We start from the raw sequence: 18,094 nt of genomic DNA, 5'->3' as shown, positions 1-18,094 counted from the left end.
ACACCACTCTATACCTGTTGAAGTGCTGAGCAAACTCTCCCTCAATGACATTCACTGTGTGTGTGTGTGTGTGTGTATACTATTACTACTGTACACCATTAGGGAAATGGCTATTGCAGTATAGTATTCCATCAATCAGCTCACCATCAGGACAGTGACTGTACTGGGATCCCTAGAGATGAACAAAAACCTGATACCTTGATAATGTGAAACACACACACACACACACACACACACACACACACACACACACACACACACACACACACACACACACACACACACACACACACACACACAGATAAATCATGAAAAAGAATCTCCTAGTGTGGGGTTGAGGCTGGAGTGGGGGTGTTATCAGTGAAAACAGAGCCCTGTGTCTTTAACTGGTGGCTGAGCCAAGGGACTCATGAATAAACATGAACTGGCTTTTCTCCTCTGCTCACACTGAACCAATTTAAATCTAAATGAGCCTATATACACAACAATACCAATGACATTATAACCCTTCTGGTCTCCCCCCACTCTCTCTCGCTGACCCCTCCCCCAGGATCACTGATACTCCAGTGCATGACATTATACCCTACTATCCCCCCTCCTTAAACCTCCTCCCTGTACCCTTCTCCCTGTACCCCCACAGCATCAAATATGTATACACAAGTAGGTAATAAACATTATATCCCCTACACACACATACACCCCCCCCCCCCCACCATACCCATCCCAGCATTAGCAGCAGTATAATTCATGTGAGGTCATTAATATTCATCAAATAATTTTTTCACAAAGGAAAGTCATCTGGCTGGATGTCACTGACGTACTTACACACAGTTTGTTTTGCTATCCTTGTGGGGACCAAACAAAATTGATTCCCATTCAAAATCCTATTTTTCCTAACCCCTAATTATAACCCTAATTCTAAAATATACTTTTTCCTTGTGGGGATCGGCAAATAAAACACAAGCACGCACACACACACACACACACACACACACACACACACACACACACACACACACACACACACACACACACACACACACACACACACACACACACACACACACACACACACACACACACACACACACACACACACACAAATAAGACATGAGGCAAATATGTACACCAAACCAGACTTTATTTACCTCAGTGGCTATAGAGTGGGGAGGGGGAGAAAACATCTGTAGGAGAACTGGGGAGAACGAACAAACAACCACTGGAGCAAAAGACTGGGACAGGTGCACAACACGTATATTTTGGTTATCACTACGGCAACAGCCTCCAGGAACAATAAAAAACACAATATTTACATCTTACAGTTAAATGAGAAAAACGAACAAAACAACAATATGTACATAACTGCCATGTAGTACAGAAAAAGATCATTGGTATTGTGGTTAGTTTTAGAGCTAAAACTGAGATAGTTAGCATCCTTTGGAAGGTTAGCCTGGTTTCTGTGTCCAGTTTCCCTGCATTGTTACAATCTGTGTGGCTACATGACTATGTGGCTACTCAGCTACATGGCTGCATGGATACGTGTCTATGTCACTACATGGCTACATTGTTGCCTGGCCTAAAGCAGAGACAAACATGGAAAGCTACATGGCTAAACAAGCCAGTGACACAAGAAAAGAAACAGACTGGTACACAGATCTGTGGAAGGTTTAGGGCTAGATACAATCTAACCTGCCATAGCATAGCTATGCAAGATCTTTAGTAAAGAAGTATCTTATCTTTGTAGAATCATATTATCTTCTTGGTAGCTTTGTTTAGAAACCACTGTCACATAGTAATTCATGAATGAGTAAATACTGGATCCCCAAGTATCTCTTTGATAACATCAGAATTAAAGGTCAGGTTATAAACTGCATCTTGGATGTTATAACAGTTATTACAATATTACAAAATACGTTAGCAGCAAACTGGACGTCCTCAAAGACTGAGCTGAAACAATCTATCTGGTTGGTTACATTGAGGAGGAAAGAATTTCAACCGCTCTACTGCAATGGCTCTGAAGTAGTTCCCTACTGAGTACACTAGGAGCTGGCGTCTGGTTCCCTACTCAGTAGAGTACTTTACTGAGTACACTAGGAGCTGGCGTCTGGTTCCCTACTCAGTAGAGTACTTTACTGAGTACACTAGGAGCTGGCGTCTGGTTCCCTACTCAGTAGAGTACTTCTACCAAGTACACTAGGGGCTGGGGTTTGGTTCCCTACTGAGAACTCTTCTACCAAGTACACTAGGGGCTGGGGTTTGGTTCCCTACTGAGAACTCTTCTACCAAGTACACTAGGGACTGGGGTTTGGTTCCCTACTGAGAACTCTTCTACCAAGTACACTAGGGGCTGGGGTTTGGTTCCCTACTGAGAACTCTTCTACTGAGTACACTAGGGGCTGGGGTTTGGTTCCCTACTGAGAACTCTTCTACTGAGTACACTAGGGGCTGGGGTTTGGTTCCCTACTCAGTAGAGTACTTTACTAAGTACACTAGGGGCTGGGGTTTGGTTCCCTACTGAGAACTCTTCTACCAAGTACACTAGGGGCTGGGGTTTGGTTCCCTACTGAGAACTCTTCTACTGAGTACACTAGGGGCTGGGGTTTGGTTCCCTACTGAGAACTCTTCTACCGAGTACACTAGGGACTGGGGTTTGGTTCCCTACTCAGTAGAGTACTTTACTAAGTACACTAGGGGCTGGGGTTTGGTTCCCTACTGAGAACTCTTCTACCAAGTACACTAGGGGCTGGGGTTTGGTTCCCTACTGAGAACTCTTCTACCAAGTACACTAGGGACTGGGGTTTGGTTCCCTACTGAGAACTCTTCTACCAAGTACACTAGGGACTGGGGTTTGGTTCCCTACTGAGAACTCTTCTACCAAGTACACTAGGGACTGGGGTTTGGTTCCCTACTGAGAACTCTTCTACCAAGTACACTAGGGACTGGGGTTTGGTTCCCTACTGAATACTCTTCTACCAAGTACACTAGGGGCTGGGGTTTGGTTCCCTACTGAGAACTCTTCTACCAAGTACACTAGGGACTGGGGTTTGGTTCCCTACTGAGAACTCTTCTACCGAGTACACTAGGGACTGGGGTTTGGTTCCCTACTCAGTAGAGTACTTTACTAAGTACACTAGGGGCTGGGGTTTGGTTCCCTACTGAGAACTCTTCTACCAAGTACACTAGGGGCTGGGGTTTGGTTCCCTACTGAGAACTCTTCTACCAAGTACACTAGGGACTGGGGTTTGGTTCCCTACTGATGACTCTTCTACCAAGTACACTAGGGACTGGGGTTTGGTTCCCTACTGAGTACTCTTCTACCAAGTACACTAGGGGCTGGGGTTTGGTTCCCTACTGATGACTCTTCTACCAAGTACACTAGGGACTGGGGTTTGGTTCCCTACTGAGTACTCTTCTACCAAGTACACTAGGGGCTGGGGTTTGGTTCCCTACTGATGACTCTTCTACCAAGTACACTAGGGACTGGGGTTTGGTTCCCTACTGAGTACTCATCTACCCAGTGCACTAGGGCCTGGGGAGTTTGGCTTTGAGAAATGCTACTCCATCCTAGTACAGTAGTAGGTTTCATGGAGATTTCAGTATACAGTCACCAGTGGCCTGGTGAAGAGGCAGATACAGCAGTTCTCATACAGCAGTTCTCATACAGCAGTTCTCATACAGCAGTTCTTATACCTCATACAGCAGTTCTCATACAGCAGTTCTTATACCTCATACAGCAGTTCTCATACAGCAGTTCTCATACAGCAGTTATTATACAGCAGTTCTCATACAGCAGTTCTCATACAGCAGTTCTTATACCTCATACAGCAGTTCTCATACAGCAGTTCTCATACAGCAGTTCTTATACCTCATACAGCAGTTCTCATACAGCAGTTCTCATACAGCAGTTCTCATACAGCAGTTCTTATACCTCATACAGCAGTTCTCATACAGCAGTTCTCATACAGCAGTTCTCATACAGCAGTTCTCATACAGCAGTTCTTATACAGCAGTTCTTATACCTCATACAGCAGTTCTCATACAGCAGTTCTCATACAGTCACTCTTCTTCCCATCATTCAATGATACATTATCAAGCTAACTTTTCAAGTTGTTTTTGTGGGCTTTATGCACCACTGGTTACAGTGTTATTATGTCTTTGGGTTGTGTTTTAAAGCATTATATATTATCATAGTTATTACTGTTATTATTATCATAACTACCACAGTAATATTAATACAGAGAGAATAAGAAGACGTCATACACAGAGAGAGATGGTTAGAGTGCGTGGTAACATCTTACCTAAACTCCACATCATAACGCCTACATTATGTTCTCATAAACCACTAAATAACACTTGTCTTATCAAAGCATAACAACAACCGTCAATCCATAATATTCATATTCATTAACATTTACTAAACAATGTTGTGTAGTGTTTGGTTGGAGTTGTTGTGACATATATTGGTTGGACATGATCAAAATAGCTTCTTATATGACGTCTCTCTTAAAGGACAAAGTGGACTTAGCTCAGTGCTATTTGGCCTATTATCCACATAAGGAACATTTACATGTGCATTAGAGTCATCATAGGCTTGAGAAGGTTGAGGTCTGCTTCGGCACCACATAGACCAGTCAGTCCTTTGGTACACACCTAGTACTACACCGGTCTCAGATCTACTCTTCACTGTATGGTCTGTACTGCAGTTCAGGAAATGAAAACCACCATGTTGACAACACAATCCAAGGACATGTAAGGTTTTGGTTACAAGCTTTGGAATCCAAGCCAGTCTTTGCAGAAGCTCTATGTGAAGAATATTCTTTATTTTTGTTTTCCGTAGAGGCTTTTGTTTCTTTCAGTTCTTTTACTTTGAATGAACGTTCTATACACCAAACATCTTAGACTATCTTGAAAGAATCTGTTCGTACTTGCAACAGAACTACAACACTAGTAAAGTCTTTAAACAGAAGTGGGAAGGTTACATACCATTTCCTGGTTCTCCAGATGATATGGCCTCGACAGGGACATCTGTTGGCATGGAGGGGTTAACTCCTGAGGTATCGGACAGGAGAGGAGAGAGGGAGGAACAGAGGAGTGGTGTCTTAAAGCTCTAGGAAGTCTGCCTTGTGATGTTTTTGGGCTGAGGAGGGGGTGAGGTACACTGGTAGAATGCTCTTTGGCTTCTTGGGCATGTGGTTGGTTCATGGCTGTGTGTGTGGTTGGTTCATGGCTGTGTGTGTGGTTGGTTCATGGCTGTGTGTGTGGTTGGTTCATGGCTGTGTGTGTGGTTGGTTTATTGTTGTGACTGACATGCACTTGGTTTATGGCTGTGTTCTCTCCCCTGTCCTCTGCAGTCTTTCTCTCTATCCTGTGGTTAGGTCGACTCTAAGGCTCCTGGCCCTCTTCTCGTTGGCCCGGTTATTCTGAAACCACACCTGCACTACCCTGCATGCCAGGCCCAGCTGCCGCCCCAGGCCCTCACACCGCAGGGGGCTGGGTTGCTCCCTGTAGCAGACGGAGTTGGGCAACCTGCTGGTGGGTCATCTGGGTACGCTGCCTCTGCTGCTGTCTTGGTACATGCCTATCCACACTCAGACAGACTTGGACTGGTGTTCTGGTCAGTCTTGAACGTTGAAGCTCGCCATTCCATAATTGTATCCCTGAGACAACAGATTGCTACGGTTACCCTCATGAGCCTGGTCAGACGAAGGGAATATTTTTACTGACAGATGCTCTTCCCCTTCTTTCTCCTCCTCTTCAATTTTGGGTTTGTTCAGGTCAAAGGACAAATCGGTTTTCCCAGAAATGTATTTTCTCTCAGTGGGGGCGCCCCCTGGGCTTGGGGAGGGATGAAATGGGTTTGGGGAGGGATGGAGGGAGGGAGAGAGAGGATGGTGGGAGAGAGAGGGAAAAGGCTGGATGGAGAGAGAGGGACCCTCCCTGTCTCTGTAGGATCAATGGTTGTGAGAGAAGCTGGAGTCATCTGCAGGACCCATCTGATTAAATGAGCCATAGGCAGCTCTGTCAGTCTGTGAACAGTGGTGGGCCCTGACATGGGCGTCCAGGGTGTTCTGAGCCTTGAAGAGAGCCCTGCAGAACGGACAGCGCCTGTGGTTCTCACCCAGACACAGACCTCCTCCTCTCCCCAGGGTCTGGAGCTGGCCCTTCCTCTGACGAGCTCTGGTGTTCTGGAACCAAACCTGAGGAAGGACAGACAAACACAGCAGTATTACATGTTATTACACAAAACATGATCACCATTACATAATTATAGAAATGTTACTATGAGAATGATAGAGTACCTGCACTACACGTTTCTTCAGGCCTGTGTCCCTGGTGATGCCCTCCAGTACAGAGCGGGTTGGGTTGGAGTTCAGACTGTAGCGCTGGTACAGAACCTCTAGCTGCTCCGCACTGATGGTGGTCCTCTGGCGCCTATCCCTCCTCTGCTCATCACCCTCTCTCTCTCCCTCTTCCTCTCTCTCACCGTCCATCACATCCCTCATAGGTGTCCCTTCCTCCAGCCTACGCTTCAGAAAGGGCAGGGCTGGGCTAGGAGCACAGTGTGTGTTAGTGTATGGGGGTAGAGATGGGCTAGGAGCACAGTGTGTGTTAGTGTATGAGGGTAGAGATGGGCTAGGAGCACAGTGTGTGTTAGTGTATGAGGTTAGAGATGGGCTAGGAGCACAGTGTGTGTTAGTGTATGAGGTTAGAGATGGGCTAGGAGCACAGTGTGTGTTAGTGTATGAGGTTAGAGATGGGCTAGGAGCACAGTGTGTGTTAGTGTATGAGGTTAGAGATGGGCTAGGAGCACAGTGTGTGTTAGTGTATGAGGGTAGAGATGGTTTGTGGGTGGAGTGAGCGTTGGTGAATAGGGATAGGGGTGGTTGGTGGCCAGATGATAACAGGGACTGGTACTGAAGCATAGTCTGGAGTGCTATGGGCTGCATTAGACCAAGGGGGAGGAGAGAGAGGTCTATGTGGAAGGGAAGAGTGGGGAGGCTTGGTAAAGGAAGAGGGGGCAGGGGGAGTTGGGATAAGGGGAAATGCATGGAGAGATTAGACTGGGGTATGATAGTTGGAGAGGGTGCAGGGGTGGTTGTCGATGTCATAGTGTCCTGCTGCTGCTCTGGAAGTGGTTGTGTTTGGGAAGAGGGTGGAGGAGGAGAGGGTGTTGGTGAGGCTTGGGCTGGGCAGGAGGAATTAACTGGGGCTTGGTCTGTGTACAGGGTTACAGGTACAGATGCTGGTGTGGTGGGTACAGCTTGATCTGGACCTATGGCTGAGGTTTGGGAGAGGGATTGGGCTTGGTCAAGGATTGAATCTGAGACTGGTGCTGGGGGTAAGGGTGCAAGTACAGGTGCTGTGGCTGGGGTTAGACGTGCAACAACAGTATTATCATTGTCCCCCACTGGGAAGGGTGTGAGGGGGTAGAGGCAGTCATACTGCAGCCTGTACTGTCTGGAGAACGTCTCCAACACTACCGGAGTGATCATTTGCTGGTGAACAAACTCCTGATGGCTCTTCAGGATCAGAGAGTCAGAGAACCGCTTCCCACATTCTCCACACTGCTTCTCCTCCTCCAGGCATCCACCCGTCTCTCTGTTCTGTTGTCTCTGTCTGCTCTGATTGGATTGCAGGGCCAGCTCCCAGCCATATCTCTCCAGCAGAACTCTGAGGGCCTTCTCTGCTCCATCCCTCTTCTCGCTCTCCTGCATCTCTCCATCTCCCTCAGGAGAGGAGGATGGGTTTGACTCGTTCTCCGCCTGGTGAAGGGAGGAGTCACTGTCAGCTGTCTCAGCCTGGGTCTCACATTTCGGGGGCTGGGCTAGAGACTGGATGCTAGTTGTCACCAGCTTTGGAGAGGGATGTTTAAGCCCATTTGTCTGAGAGGAGAAGGCAGAGATGGTCTGGAGAGAGAGGGCTGAGGTGATCTGACTAATGTTCATGTTAGGGTTGAGCTGCAGACCTCCAGAGAGGTAGAAGGACTGGAGCATCTGCTGCTGTAGAGAGAACAGGCTGTCTGGGGAGAACTGGAGGGGAGAGAGGAGGTTCCTCTGTTGGAGACTCTCTGCTGCTGAAGGGAGGAACTGCTTTAAGAGGTTCTGCTGCAGTAAGGGGAGGTGCGGGAGCAGTGTTGGACTAAAGAGCTGGGGCTGGAGGAGGGCTGTGTGTTCCTGTATATGGGCCTGGGCTAACTTATGTTGCTGTTGTAGCATCTGGGCCTGGGCTAACTGCTGTTGGAGTAACTGCTGTCCTCCAGATGCTGTCAGGTCCTCTACTCTCCGCCTCTTAGCCTGGTGGCCCTCAGCCTTCCCAGAGACACCCACACTCAGCTGGGCTTCACTGAGGGAGGAACAGGGACTTGGGGAGGAAGGGGCTGATCTGGTGGCTGTTGGGGGGGTTCCCCTGGTAGATACCTCTCCTCCCCCTGGTGAACGGCTGGAGGCAGTGGTCTGCACCAAGGCTGGAACTAGGGTTTGGCGGGTGTGGGGGTTCAGTGATAGCTGGGTCCGAGCTCCACGGGCTCGTGTTTGGTGCAGTACAGAGCGGAGGTGGATGTCCAGGGTGGAACTCTGGCTGAAAGCCACCCGACACGTTCTGCAGCGGTAGGAACTTGGGTCCGGGGCCGGGCTGCAGCGGGTGTCAGGGGGACTGGGGCTGGAGTCCTGCAGGACCCGTCTGGCTCTGGCTCGGTGGGACAGAGAGTTATAGTGGACCGGCAGGATGGTTCTCTGAGTGAAGGACTCACAGCAGACGGAACACTTGTAGGGCCGAGCCAGGTCCAGGAACTGCTCCAGAATGGGGTTGGGGTTGGGTTCTGACCCTGCCTCCTTCTCCTCCTGCTGCCTTGAACCCTGGTCACTGTCACCAACCCTTGAACTGGGCCTCTCCTCCTCCTCATCTGGGTCATCCTTTTCATCCTCCTCTCCTTCATCTCCCTTTCCCTGCTCTCCTTCCCCCTCCTCATCATCTTCCTTCTTCTTCTTATCTGTCTCTTCTTCACTCACACTCTCCCCCTCCTCTTCCTCCCCCTCCAGGCTGATTGGTTGTTGGATGTGTGCTCCACTCTGGTCAGGATGTGTACCCTGTAGGTGTAGGTCCTGTAGGTGTGTGTTGAGCAGGTGTCTCTGGAGGGCCTCTTGGCTGCGGCAGCGTCTGGGGCAGAGGTGGCACTCTGTCGCCGCCCTCATGGCGTGGTACTGCCAGTGCAGCTGCAGCTTCTTCTGCCTTCGGACCGCTAGACTGCACCTGCCGCTGCGAAACCTGTAACCATGACAATCAGAGGGGGGAGGGGCATCAATGGGAGGAGACGGGGGTAAGTTGGATGAAGGGAGGTTGCTGGGGGAGAGAGAGGAAAGAGTGGGTGGGGAAGGGGGAGAGCTGGGGGACTCAAGGAGGTGAGAGGTGTTGTCCTCTGCTGGGTGCTGGTCCTCACAGGGAGGAGTCAGAAGAGCAGGGACATCTTTGGCTGTGATTACTTTTTCTTTTTTTGTATGGTATTCGTTTGTTTGAGACTCGTTTGTGAGGGATTCCTTCGTGTAAGAGCTGTTTGTGTTGCAATCGTTTGTTTGAGATTCCTTTATATTTGAGTGGGATTCCATCTGCAGTGTCTCTTTCTGCAGAATCTCTGGCAGCTCCACTGCCACCTGGAAAAGAAACCAACAACAAAGGTTTAAAACGTCAGTCTGAATCTATCCAGATGACTGATTGCCTTTATAGTCAGTCAAAACAGTGTCTTTCCTGTTTGATAGTGCAGATGGAATAATAATAGTGATGCTCCTTTATTGTCTACATCACCTCATTCTCCCATTACACACTAATAATAGTGTTTTTAAATCAACCACACACACACACACACACACACACACACACACACACACACACACACACACACACACACACACACACACACACGCGCACACACACACACACACACACACTTGCATGGCAGAGACAGAAGAGAAGCATACACATAATATGTATATGCCCCAGTGAGAGAGTGAAGGTCAGGCTTAATCTAAACAGAGACATTAGAAAGCACGGAACATAATGACCATCATAACCCAAGTCTGAATTAATGAACCTATGCTATTATCATAGAGAAAGAGGGGGAGGGGAATGGGGGGTGGGGCGCAGAGAGAAAACGGCGGGCTGGGGAGGGGGAGGGGAGACAGAGACAGAACAGGGGGTGGAGAGATGGGAATAGAGAAAGAACAAGGGGGCGCAGAAAGAAAGATGGAGAGGTAGAGAGTGGAAAGTGATGGATAGAGAAAGTGAGAGAAGATGGAGAGATAAGAAAAGGGAGTAAAGAAAAAGGGAGTAGAGAAAGGGTGAGAGAGGGATGAAGGGGGAAATAGGAAGAGGGAGTCAAAGAGGGAGACAAAGAGCACTGATCATGCTGGGCAAAGTAATGGAGGTTGGTGATGTGGAGAAAAATGAGCACTCTGTTTGCTGGAGACACTAAAAGCGAGCTCCTTCAGCTTGACTGCCCTTCTGCTAATAAAAGGTAGCTAGAACACACACACAGAAACACACACACTTACCACACTCATGAGCTTGTCCACACAGTCCTGGACCACACTGTGTGTGAGTATGAGGTGGCGTCTCAAGTGTGTGTATACTAGTGTGTCCTGGCACAGTGGGCACTTGGCAGTAGCCTGTTGGTGAGTAGTGCGCTGGTCTGTTCTGGGGCGTTTGGGAGAGAGGGGGCTCTGTGTCTCCTCCAGCCCAGAGAACGATCGCTTGCCTGGAGAAAGGGAATCTCTCCTCTCCCCCTCCTCCTCAATGCTTCCACCTAGAAAGGTAACACATACAGTACCAGTCAAAAGTTTGGACACACCTACTCATTCAAGGGTTTTTCTTTATTTTTACTATTCTCTACATTGTAGAATAATAGTGAAGACATCAAAACTATGAAATAACACATATGGAATCATGTAGTAACCAAAAAAAGTGTTAAACAAATCAAAATATATTTTAGATTCTTCAAAGTAGCCACCCTTTGCCTTAATGACAGATTTGCACACTCTTGGAATTCTCTCAACCAGCTTCACGAAGAGTGCTTTTCCAACTGTCTTGAACAACTTCCCACATATGCTGAGCACTTGTTGGCTGCTTTTCCTTCACTCTGCGGTCATCTGATGAGGCACTCCATCTCAATTGGGTTGAGGTCGGGTGATTGTGGAGGACAGGTCATCTGATGAGGCACTTCATCTCACTCCTTGGTCAAATAGCCCTTACACAGCCTGGAAGTGTGTTTTGGGTCATTGTCCTGTTGAAAAACAAATGATAGTCCCACTAAGCGCAAACCAGATGGATTGGCGTATTGCTGCAGAATTCTAGGGTAGCCATGCTGGTTAAGTGTTCCTTGAATTCTAAATAAATCACAGATAGTGTCAATAGCAAAGCACCCCACCCCATCACAACTCCTCCTCCATGCTTCCCGGTGGGAACCACACATGCGGAGATCATCCATTCACCTACTCTGCGTCTCACAAAGACACGGCGGTTGGAACCCAAAATCGCAAATTTGGATTCATCAGACCAAAGGACAGATTTCCACCTGTCTAATGTCTATTGCTTGTGTTTCTTGGATCAAAGAAAGTCTCTTCTTCTTATTGGTGTCCTTTAGTAGTGGTTTCTTTGCAGCAATTCGACCATGATGGCCTGATTCATGCTGTCTCCTCTGAACAGTTGATGTTGAGATGTGTCTATTACTTGAACTGCAATCTAAGGTGCAGTTAACTCTAATGAACTTATCCTCTGCAGCAGAGGTAACTCTGGGTCTTCCTTTCCTGTGGCGGTCCTCATGAGAGCCAGTTTCATCATAGGGCTTGATGGTTTTTGTGACTTTACTTGAAGAAAAGTTCAAAGTTCTTCAAATTTTCCGGATTGACTGACATTCATGTCTTAAAGTATTGATGGACTGTAGTTTCTCTTTGCTTATTTGAGCTGTTCTTGCCATAATATGGACTTGGTCTTTTACCAAATAGGGCTATCTTCTGTATACCACCCCTACCGTGTCACAACACAACTGATTGGCTCAAACGCATTAAGAAGGAAATAAATTACACAAATTAACTTTTAACAAGGCACACCTGTTAAATGAAATGCATTCCAGGTGACATCCTCATGAAGCTGGTTGAGAGAATGCCAAGAGTGTGCAAAGCTGTCATCAAGGCAAAGGATGGCTACTTCGAAGAATCTCAAATATAAAATATATTTAGATTTATTTAATACTTATTTTGTTACTAGATGATTCCATATGTGTTATTTCATCATTTTGAGGTCTTCACTATGTAGAAAATAGTAAAAATAAAGTGTGTCCAAACTGGTACTGTATGTTAATACACAGCAACACACACACACATACTGTATACTAATTGATCTAGTATACATTTTCTATTAGGAAACCCTCTGGGGTTCAGACCAGTTCATTCAGACCGAATATTGGTATTGACTGTTGACTGTTTAATACAGAGTCGCAGACTGAGTTAGACCAGATTTAAATCCTGACAGTTAGACCAGATTTAATCCTGACAGTTAGACCAGATTTAATCCTGACAGTTAGACCAGATTTAATGCTGACAGTTAGACCAGATTTAATCCTGACAGTTAGTCCAGATTTAATCCTGACAGTTTGACTAGAGGAAAGCAGTCATTAGAGTCATCGGAAAGGTACTCTCCCTCTATCTCTCTGTGTAGCTCTCTCCATCTATCTCTGTCTTCTGCACCTGCTCTCTCCATCTATCTCTCTGTCTATCTCTCTCTCTACTGCACCTGCTCTCTCTACCTCTGAATGCTTGGCTATGAAAAGAAACTGACATTTACTCCTGAGGTGCTGACCCGTTGCACACTCTATAACCACTGTGATTATTATTTGACCCCGCTGATCATCTATGAACGTTTGAACATCTTGAAGAACAATCTGGCCTTAATGGCCATGTACTCTTATAATCTCCACCAGCACAGCCAGAAGACGACTGGCCACCCCTCAGAGCCTGGTTCCTCTCTAGGTTTCTTCCTAAGTTCCTGTCTCTCTAGGGAGTTTTTCCTAGCCACAGTGCGTCAACATCTGCATTTCTTGCTCTCTGGGGTTTTAGGCTGGGATTCTGTATAAGCACTTTGTGACATCTGCTGATGTAAAAAGGGCTTTATAAATGTATTTGATTGATACACTGAGGGAAGATTTCCCAGGTCCTGATTAAGCCTAGTGCTGCTAGACTAAAAATCATTCAGGAGAATCTCTATTGACAGTGCTTTTTAGTCCAGGATTAGGCTTTGAGTCTGGGTAACTGACCCTGAAATCTCTATTCTAGAACATTAAAGTTCAATACCAGTGTCTCAGTGGCGACGTCTCAAGTTAGTGTTGTCGGGGGCAATATGGGATGTAACAAGCTTGTTTCGACAAATCAATTAACCCAATAGATCCCTGACCATAATCAATCATTCCTTCTCTCTCTCTCTTCACCCTGAATTATAGGCCTACAGATAATTTTCTCCATTCTATTCGTCAACTTGTTCTGGACTGGTGTACAAATATGGTTGAAACTCCCTATTGCCAATGCCTTCACTAATCATAAACTTTTAAATTCATCAGGGGGACTGAACAAGTGCACACTTCAGATAGGAGGGATTTGGAAAAGACCAGCTATGTCTCTTACCTGTCTCAGGACTGGGACACTTCCTAATGGTGAAAGTAGCCGCTAGCCCCTCCCCTTCCTCCAGGCTCCTCCCTCTCACTAACTGCAAGTAGTGACGCTCCCTCTTCTGATGACCAGGGGAGTGGGTATGTCTCAATAAGTGGAGTTTAGAGCAGGAGGAGTAGTTACACAGGACACAGTGGAACAACCAGGACCCTCCATCTACTGTACTGTCATACTGCTGTAAGAACTAGAGAGAGAGGAACATAGGGTGATAGGTTGGGGTTAGACTGTGATAGAGAGAAAGATGCACTAAATAAATCTAGTCCCTGTGCTTTATTTGCTGTCTATATGCCAGATATTTAGAAAGAATCTTATAGTCCAAGTACAGCAATGACACAGGCCTCCAAATCATGTGTGTGTGTACTGACCCTGTAGACTTTGAGGCTGGCCTGGTGTTGGCTGTTGATGCTGTGTATTTTCAGTTTCTCCAAGCTGGTGGTCTGGAAGTCACACAAGTTACACTTCAGCTGGACTGGGTTGCCTGTAGCAACCAACTTCTCAAATTCCTCCCTGTCCCCGGCCTCCCCCTTCTCCCAGAGGTGGGAAGCCAGCTGGTACTGGGCCCTGTGTCTGTCTGTCTGGCAGTGCAGGGTGAAGTTAGCCCTGAGGGGGGTGCTGTAGCCACACAGCCTGCAGTAGCAGCCTCCAGCCACCAGAGAGCGCCACTCAGACTGGGGCAGGGAGCAGGGGGCGCTCAGGTGAGACCTAAGAGACTCCAGACTGTCAGAGGAGAAACTGGAACACACCAGGCACTGGAACACACCACAGGAAAGAGGATAAGAGGGGGGGAGAGACAGTGGAGGAGGGGGAGAGGGGGAGGGAGAAGGGGATGGTGAGGAGGAGGGAGGAGGAGAGGGGGAGGGGGTCAGGGTTGAATCCGGGGCGACTGGCTCCTCTGCTGATAGTTGATGCATATCCAAAGACTGTTCCCCACCTAGAACACACAGCACACAAACAGGCCGTGAGAAAACATACTGTACATATAAGCATGGATATAATCAAGTATCAACCTAACTTGATGTGCCAGCGAACAGAGCCCAACAGAACAGTTATTGAGTATGTGTGTGTGGTCTCTCACCTATGCTGTGTAGCAGTGTGAGTTGAGGAGGCAGACTCGTGCAGTGGGCCAGGTAGTAGCTTCTCTGTAACACGTTGTGTGTTTGTTTCAAGCGCAGCACGTTATGCATGTGTTTCTCGCTGGTGGTGTGTATGCGCAGATTCCGAGCAATGCTGGTCTCATAATCACACACCTCACACCGCCACCTCTTACCCTGGGAGGAGGGATGGCTGGGGTAGGGTGTTGTGTGTGCAGGGGGCTGTGTGACTGTGGGGTGTGTGCGTCCGTAGCCCCCATTGTGTGCGGAGTGTGTGTGTGTGCCGTGCGCAGGGTGTGTGTGTCCTGCTACCTGTACGTTGCTGAGGTGTTTGTCTGACTGCATGTGTATGCTGAGGTTTCCTTTAGAGGAGGTCGTGTAACCACACACACCACAGCGGTAGGGCTTGTACTCACAGACATAACTCTCTCCCCGGGACAGACGAGGGTGGGCCTTCCCCGTGCTACAGTACACACACACACCCCTTGACCCTCCACACACACACTTCTCCCCCGAGCCCCCACACACACACAAGCCCCCAGACGCAGGGTGTTTTTCTCTGAGGTGGGCATGCAGTGTCTGCTGGGACTTGTAGTGCCAGTTACACTTGGGGCATTTGAGCATCTTGCAGGAGTTCCAGGAGTGCATCAAGGCCATGTGACTGTCCAGTGAGCCAGGAGAGGACAGAGAGGGGTAGAGGTATTTAGAAACGGTCTTTAAGTTCTCATCTATCGCTCCATCTCCCTCTCTTTTTCCATCTATCGCTCCATCTCCCTCTCTTTTTCCATCTGTCTCTTTCGGGTTGTTGTTTGGTTTTGGAACTTTGGCGGTGTCTCCATTGGCAATAAGGGAAGTGTGAGTTGTGTCTGCCCTCCTATCATCCGTAACAGGTGTGCTGGTGGACTCAGGCAGGGCTGACTTCTGGGGTTTTATAAAGCTCAGAGGAAAACTAGGACTACTGCCCTGCACTCCTCCTGTATCACTCATCTCTGTCTCGCTCTGAGAGGAAGGAGACGAGGGAAAAAAGGTAGAGCATTTTGGAGAAGAGGAAGGAGTGATGAGGGTGTTATTGTTCAGTGTACCACTGGCCATAACAATGCAGGAGGCAGAGCTGTGCTGGCTCCGTCGAGGTAATAGACAACATTTGGATTTGGTTTGGCTTTGGTTTGAGATGGCCTCTTCCCTCTTCTCCTCTTCCCTCTGTTTCTCCTCCTTTCCTCCTCTGTCTTTGCTACTAAAGGCTGGTGCAAGGTTCTCTCTCCCCACCGTTTCCTCTCTGTCATCCACCAGTAACACTCTTTCTTTCTCCTTCTTCTCCTTTAGCTTCTCTTCCTCTTCCTCCAGTCTGCCTCCATGTGAATGTCCAACCCTCTCCCCTCCCTCCCCTCCTGGGGTCTCCTCTCTGCCTGCGGTCCCCTCTGCACCGCCCTGCTCTGTCTCTGTCTGGATCAGGGTGGGGGGCTCTTTGGCAGGGGACAGGGCTAAGGTTCGAGAGGACAACCCCTCACAGGAAATCACTTCCAGGGTCAGGAGAGGATGGGATAACAGCTTGGGGCTCTTTTCAGGTTCTCTCTCCTGTCCTCCCTCTCTTCCTCCATCCCTTCCTCTCCCTCCCTCACCGCTGTTCATAATGGTGCTTACAAAAGCCACGCATTACTACCCCACCTGAGGCAGATCGGTTTTTTTTTGTATTCACAAAAATACTGTGAATAAATTAAGAAATGCATATACACTACCAATAACTTTGTTACTGCAACACAATAACCAACAGACTTGTAGGCATTGGCAAAACTCGACTAATTTATAGCTGCTCCCCTGGCCCTAAAGGTTTTCATTTACACACAGATCAATAACCGGGGGCTATGTCCAAAAAATGCCCCCCAAAAAACACTAAAAACCGTGGAACTACTGTATCTCTCTAACAGTAGCCTGCAACTGCTGCTGGTAACCAACATACACCGGCTGACATATATTATTTAACTGGAATGGTGACTATGGCGATGTTAAAATATTCCTGTAGCCTACTTCTGTCTTCGTTTAGCCTACTCAAGAGAGAACAAGTACAAACAGCCCGCACCCGTTTACAAAGGCACAACGCTCTTCTTTCCAGTCAACAACCACAGCCAAACAAAGGTGACACTCAAAACTCGCACTGACGAAACGAACACATTTGCGATAAGATAAACAATCCGCTGGTCTGTAGAATAATTATGTCTAGGTTAGCCTATAATAAAGTAATACGAATGTCGATATAACAGGCACCAGTAGCCTTCAACAACGAACCCATGCAGCTATCATTACCTGGGCTACATGGGCTGTCAGGGATTTCGCCGACAGTTAGAAAAAACGCAGACTCACATCTGTGCGGCGGTGTCGTCTGTGGACTCCTTGGAGCAGTAGTAATCCAGTCACATAGAGGGTCTACTGAACATCCACATATTACCTTTGGACCAGAGAGAGCAGCATAACAGTCTGTGTTCCTAAAATCTTCTTAAAGCTATATCTACTGTAAACATTGGGACGGAGGGGGAGAGGTACAGTTAGGTCTGATCATATAGGAGAGAAAAACACTTAGCTATTTATTATTCCTGCTAGTTGGTTTCCATCAGATGGCTAAAACACCCCACTGCGCATGTGCGTAATTGCGCAGACAGTATCAATGGGATGCGGCGGAGGAGAGGGAGGGGAACGAGTGGGAGAGGTAGACTACGGAGGAGAGGATGAAGGATGAAGGGAGAAAATAGTGAAGTAATGGAATTATCATTCTAATGCTGATATTGTATGTTATAGAAAATAAGAAAGAGATGGAATAATTGATCAATTTTGACACAACAATGCTTAAGTGAAATGTAGATTTATAGGCCAAATATAGTTGAGTTGTGGATATACAGTATATCTAACCCATAAACCTTGTATCATCTGTACCATCAGATGCATGCTTGAAATAGAACACCAGGGTTTGGGAGTAATCATGGATATATGTAATGGATTACAAAAAACGGTAACTGTAATCCGTTACGTTACCTGCAAAAAAAATATTGTAATCAGATTACAGATACTTTTGAAAAAAATAGAGGATTACTTAAATTCAGAAAGGACGACACTTCTCTGTTTTCTCAATGACATTCAAATAAGCATTGAAAAAAAGGCGCAGATTTAAATTTGTTCCACCAGAGCGAGTCTGACCACAAATCAGAGACCACTATGATGACACACCAAATGTGTTTGATGGATCGCGGGAAAAGAGCAGGAATAGGTTTTTGTAGGCTACAGTCCAAACTGTCTTCCAATGGT

General features: G+C 47.3%; 1 protein-coding gene across 2 annotated transcripts; it reads right to left on the bottom strand.

Moving 5' to 3' along the window:
• Nucleotides 1-1,122: 1,122 nt before the first annotated feature.
• LOC106573438 (zinc finger homeobox protein 3) lies at nt 1,123-17,461 on the bottom strand. Of its 2 annotated transcripts, none has more exons than XM_014148486.3 (6): nt 14,785-17,461; nt 14,075-14,640; nt 13,665-13,893; nt 10,545-10,795; nt 6,300-9,647; nt 1,123-6,197 (listed from the first exon to the last, which is right to left on the bottom strand). In XM_014148486.3, the coding sequence occupies exons 1-6, from the start codon at nt 16,427-16,429 to the stop codon at nt 5,952-5,954; spliced, it is 6,285 nt and encodes a 2,094-aa protein (XP_014003961.3). In that variant the 5' UTR covers nt 16,430-17,461; the 3' UTR covers nt 1,123-5,951. The 2 variants fall into 2 exon arrangements, with proteins under 2 accessions (XP_014003961.3, XP_014003962.2); XM_014148487.3 differs by having other exon boundaries at nt 17,159-17,454.
• Nucleotides 17,462-18,094: the final 633 nt, after the last annotated feature.

The sequence above is a fragment of the Salmo salar genome, chromosome 16 (assembly GCF_965601325.2).
Source record: "Salmo salar chromosome 16, fSalSal1, whole genome shotgun sequence".
NCBI lineage: Eukaryota > Metazoa > Chordata > Actinopteri > Salmoniformes > Salmonidae > Salmo > Salmo salar.
Note: the sequence above shows the minus strand (reverse complement) of the source record. Positions and strands in the feature narration are given on the sequence as shown.

What these genes read in the sequence shown, in the direction of transcription:
- LOC106573438 (XM_014148486.3), bottom strand. Translation starts at nt 16,429, where the DNA reads ATGAACAGCGGTGAGGGAGGGAGAGGAAGGGATGGAGGAAGAGAGGGA. An exon ending in CCAGCCTCAAAGTCTACAGG is followed by an intron (nt 13,894 to 14,074) that starts GTCAGTACACAC and finishes CTCTCTCTCTAG; the next exon opens with TTCTTACAGCAGTATGACAG. An exon ending in GTGTCCCAGTCCTGAGACAG is followed by an intron (nt 10,796 to 13,664) that starts GTAAGAGACATA and finishes TTACCTTTCTAG; the next exon opens with GTGGAAGCATTGAGGAGGAG.